Source organism: Buceros rhinoceros, unplaced genomic scaffold, assembly GCF_000710305.1.
Source record: "Buceros rhinoceros silvestris isolate BGI_N320 unplaced genomic scaffold, ASM71030v1 scaffold38900, whole genome shotgun sequence".
NCBI lineage: Eukaryota > Metazoa > Chordata > Aves > Bucerotiformes > Bucerotidae > Buceros > Buceros rhinoceros.
In genome coordinates, this window is record NW_010388523.1 from 14,598 (window position 1) to 19,541 (window position 4,944).

Consider the following 4,944-nt stretch of genomic DNA (forward strand, 5'->3'; position numbering starts at 1 on the left):
CTGAGCTTCTCAAAGGTCCCTGCCTCCTACTGTCCCTGGTGGAAATTATTTGGTGAATACTGTCCCCAGACTAAAAGGAACATGGTACCTATTGCTGGGACAGTTAAATGAAATGGGCAGTAACAGTTAACAGTCACAGTAAATAGACTGAAGAAATGAAAACATCTGTAAAGAGAATTTTTCTTTTTTCCAAAAAAGAAAAGGGTGAGATAACAAGGAGAAATGAGGCAAATAAAAATGTTTAGAAGTCTCAGCTCGTTGTCTCTAAGGCTACAGAAGGTTTTGTATTATAGTCATCTACCATTCCACTGACTGAAGAGCAAGAGATGTTGCAGGATCAGTCCCAGAGTGAACACCAAGGACAAGAACATGTCTAGGCCCTGGACTGATTATGAAGTGACAGAGCACTGCACTCATATTTTCCACACACACCAGCCTGAAGGTTCATTTAATACTGTAGAACCCACTTAGTTAAAAAAGATGTGCTATTAGATAGGTTGTGTGTACCTTTTCACGTAAGTGGAAGATTCCTGTTTATCCTGGCAGCCGTTGTCTTAGGAAAATTGTTAGCTGTAAAGTTCAAACGCATGGAGAAAAGATGGCTTTGCACTTACACAGTACGTCGCTCTGGAAAGTTCAACACTTTTTGCTAGTATGGGATTTCATTCTTCTTCAGGTCTTTGTTCCTGCTCACATGGAGTCAGGCCTCTGAGTGTAACATGAGCAAACTTAGACCATGACTGAGACTTTTGAAGGTGTGACTCTGCTCAGATATAGACGGAAGAACGTGCTTATGCATACAGCTCCCAAAGGCTCAGGGTTAGAGTTAGGCAAAGCTGTTCAGATTATGTCTTCCTAAATACTTCCTAAATCAGCTATGCTTTATTTTCCTCCTCTTGTTTGCATACTGCTCTGTTACTGTTCAAACATCAGTGATTTGTATTTCTCTCCTTGACACTGCAAGCATTTATTTACTAGCAGAGCTGGACACACATTCTGTCCTTGGAAAGGTACGCAACTGAGTTTGAATCTCTCAGTATTAGGTCAAAGGAGAAGCAGCAATTCTGGACAGTCTTAATGATACATTTTCACTTTGTCCTTTGATTAATTGAATGTTTTGTCTACTTGGCCATATCTTTGTGCATTTACAGATTATTTTTGTTTTCATTGCAGAGGCAAGTAGAGAAAATAGTCGCAGTTGCTTGGAATATCTTTCAACCTTTTCTTTTTGGTTTAATTGGAGCAGAAGTATCTGTTGCATCTCTTAGGCCTGAAACTGTTGGTAAGAGCATTCACTAATTTTCCAGATTTCACTACTGGCTTCCAGAGAATCTCTATAAAGAAATGTAAAGCAAAGCAGATTGTAGCTGACACCCCCCTCCCCCCGCCCCAAAAAAACCCCAAAACCAACCAAACCCCCAAAAAACCCAACCCCAAATGAAAAAACAACCCCACTGTAAAGCTATAGTTTTAGGAGACTTACTCCCCTCGGGCACCTATGCACAAAAGTACTGAGAAATATTTGGGTTTTGTTACAGGACTCTGTGTTGCTACATTAGGCATTGCCCTAGTTGTGCGAATCATAGTAACGTTCCTGATGGTGTGTTTTGCTGGGTTTAATTTCAAGGAGAAAGTATTTGTCTCGTTGGCATGGATTCCCAAAGCCACTGTCCAGGTAATCCGTCCAACATCACTTTCATTCCCACATAAATCTGTTGTTCTTAGCAGAGCTCCTCCTAACTAGCACAGCAGTGAACAGGGAGACAACCAGGCTCAGTAACAGCAGAATGCAGGGCATGGACAGTTCATATTCTAAAGCACCCTAAGTCTGCTTGAAAAGTGCACGAGGAGCCTTTTGTGTGGTAAAGGTGTTCTGCTTGCGTCCTGGGTTGCACTCTTAATAATGACAGCAAATTGTATGTATGTCATAGGAAGTTTAACTGTTTCTCAGCTATTGCTGGTCATTGTGTCTTTACATACAGATTCTGAAAACCCTCAAAACAAAGCTAAAAGCATTTCCCTCTTACGTGTGAGCTGTCTTCAGGGACAGCCACACCAGAGGCTCAAAATGGGGTTTCAGTTTGTGGCCATTTTGATAAAGGATAGTCTGACAGTCATATTACTAGAGAAGCCTCAGGCTGGCTGCGCTCCTGCCTCCTTATTTCAGTGATCATTAAGTCACTTAGACTTCACCTCAACAGCATAATTACTTGCAAACAAAAGTCAATAATCATAACAGACAAGGATTATTGCAAGCTTCATAAACTAAATTTTCAGAAGCTGCTACTAGTTGCCTGCTGTCAGGACACGTTCTCAAAGTGTGGCATTTTAATAGCTGCAGTACACAATATACTGACCCATTTCGTTAATCACAATCTCCAGAAATGTGGGTAAGATGGCAGCTAAGCAATGTTCTTCACAGGAGTGAACACCCAAATAAGCTCATTAGCTCAGGAAATTCGAAGTGTAGCCAAGTGAAAATTGTCCTCATAGGTGTAATACAACATTTACTTTTCAATGTACTGTCTAGAAATGAATGGGTTGAGTGTACTAGAAATGTCAAATTTACGTGAAGTGTTGACGGATGATTAGTCCCTTTTCTTTCCTCTTTCAGTGCTAAAGGTTACTTGCTTCATCACAGCAATGTTTTCTTTTCTGCAGGCTGCAATAGGTTCCCTTGCCCTGGATACAGCAAGAAGTCATCAGGATGAGCAATTGGAAAAGTATGGAATGGATGTACTGACAGTAGCTTTCTTGGCCATCTTGATCACTGCTCCAGTTGGGGCCCTGGTTATCGGCTTGGCAGGGCCCAGACTTTTGCAGAAGGCTCAGACAAATAGCAAGGAGGATGAGGAAGGTGCTGAGGTTGGAGAAGAGGCAGAGGCCTGTGAACCTTCTTAAAATGGGCATCTACAGGAATATGGTCCTTCAGCCCTTACACTTCTGATGAGTAAACACAGCATGGCTGTAATCTTTCTGGAGGAAACCAAAACAAGTATCAGTTACATCTGCTATTTCAAAAGCAGCCCTGGGGGAGTTTTATAAAATGTTTTAATGCATTGATGGTGGCTTAAGAAATGAAAGACTTGAACACACAGTGATTAGGCTGGCCAGTCACTGAAAAGTTAGCAGTCAACAGTTACTTGAAATGTGTGGGTGTGAGGCCAGGGAGAGAATTGGAATTGTTCGAGCGCGGAGTGGAGTCATGAGGTGGAATATAAACAGCAGAAAATGGAGACTAATGTGAATCAGTTCTTGATGGTTGAAACTGGGCCATGAGATGACGAGTTCAACAGTACAAAGAATGTGGCTTCTGAGTAAGAGACCGCTGACAGTGAACGAGTCCTGCCATGGTTTGGTGATTCCATCCCTTTCCTCATTTGGGTTCCAAAACTTGCCTTTTCCTATTGCTGATCTTCCTCACAGCTCATGCACGCCTTTGTGCCTTCACGGGACTGTCAGCTCTGGTCATAGCAAGAAAAATCAAATGGTACTTAGGTGCTGAAAGAGACGGTTGTGTCCATCACAGACTGGTAATACCAGTTGTTGTTACAGACCAGTTGTTGCTGGTGCTGGTAGAAAAAAAAAGACTGAGCTTGAAAATGGGACGAGGGTTGTGGGGAGGCCATCAGGACTGGGAGAGTTGGCACTGGGATGGCTGCTTCATCTCTGTGTTCCTCAGCCTTCGCTCAGTATGATGTCAAGGGAGGGAAAGCCAGCTCTTTGGCCACGGAGGATGACTATGTTGTGGTGCTGGCCACTGTAGGACAGAGGGGAGAGCTCTTCTCAGGTTGGGTTTGCTGACGGTGCGAGGCCAAGATGGCGCAAGGAGTTGTCCCTTTCTTCCTCAGCTCCTTCTGAGGGAACTCGGCAATTGAAGAAGACCTCAACTCAAGATTCATGGTTCAGCTAGGATCTCCTGTTGCTTCGTACTAAGTCAATACTTGTCTGGCTGAGAAAATGCCATGGTCATGCCCTTCTCACATCTGCATTTGGATAGCTGTAGCAAAGAAAACCAGGTATTTGCTAAAAACATAGCCAGTTAGTGTTCATTTTTCCAAGAGGTAGCTGGCTGGATTGTCTGTGAAGAGTTGAGGCCTCTCAGATTTGCCAGGGCATTTTTTACCTCTGTCTGATGCAGAAAACAAATATATTTTAAATGAACATCCCTGAAAATGCAGTGCTGAGAGGGATGGGACAAAGCAGAAGAAGCCTTATTCCCACCTACCCTGAAAGGCTGCTGTGTGAAGGCAGGCGTCACGAGGAAGCAGTGTTCAGGTCACAGCACTGCCACTCGCAGCATGTACCTGTAGATCCTCTGGGTCTTTCCAGAAACAAAAGTTGTGTGCAGCTGTGGGTCACGGTAATGACTGGCCAAGGCTTGTGTTGAGTATCTTGCCAGAACATTTCACCAGAGGGAGCAAAAAGCTCAGCTGTGGTTTGCTTCATTTTATTCAGTATAGATGTGTCCTGCACAGTCAGGTGCAATATAGTTCACATTTGATTTTCCTGTTCCCGGAGGAGTTCCCTTCGTCTTCTCTTTGACTGTCCTAACGCCAAGACTAAACCTACTCTGTTGATCAAAATCCTACTCTTGCCTTTATGCTTTGGTATGAGTTAGGGTTCAAGTATTAATAGACACCAGTATATCTTACTCGGCTACGTTTTGTACAAGTAACTAGGTCCAAGTGTAGGTCATTCCCAGCTCCCTTCTGAGGCATGGAGTCAGTACAGCATCCCTCACACTGGAAGCTTGATTTTGTTATTTTTCAGTAAGGATGCTAGATTGTGCCTATAGTCCGGGTGGACTATGCCCTCCTGCAGATTTCTACACCACAGTGCACTTTAGTCACTTTACAGGATGCTCTATATTTACAGGATGCTCTATATTTGATGTGTCCTGATATTTTTTGCATTAGTAAGAATGAATCAATTTTATTTCAG

General features: G+C 43.2%; 1 protein-coding gene across 1 annotated transcript in view; it reads left to right on the forward strand.

Moving 5' to 3' along the window:
- Positions 1 to 3,066, forward strand: part of SLC9B2 (solute carrier family 9, subfamily B (NHA2, cation proton antiporter 2), member 2) — a 15,082-nt gene extending 12,016 nt beyond the window's left edge. Inside the window, exons 9-11 of the mRNA XM_010146146.1 lie at positions 1,174 to 1,282; positions 1,539 to 1,675; positions 2,662 to 3,066. Coding sequence (XP_010144448.1) covers positions 1,174 to 1,282; positions 1,539 to 1,675; positions 2,662 to 2,901 — 486 coding nt within the window. The 3' untranslated portion in view covers positions 2,902 to 3,066. The remainder of the gene's footprint in view (positions 1 to 1,173; positions 1,283 to 1,538; positions 1,676 to 2,661) is intronic.
- The last annotated feature ends 1,878 nt before the right edge of the window (positions 3,067 to 4,944 follow it).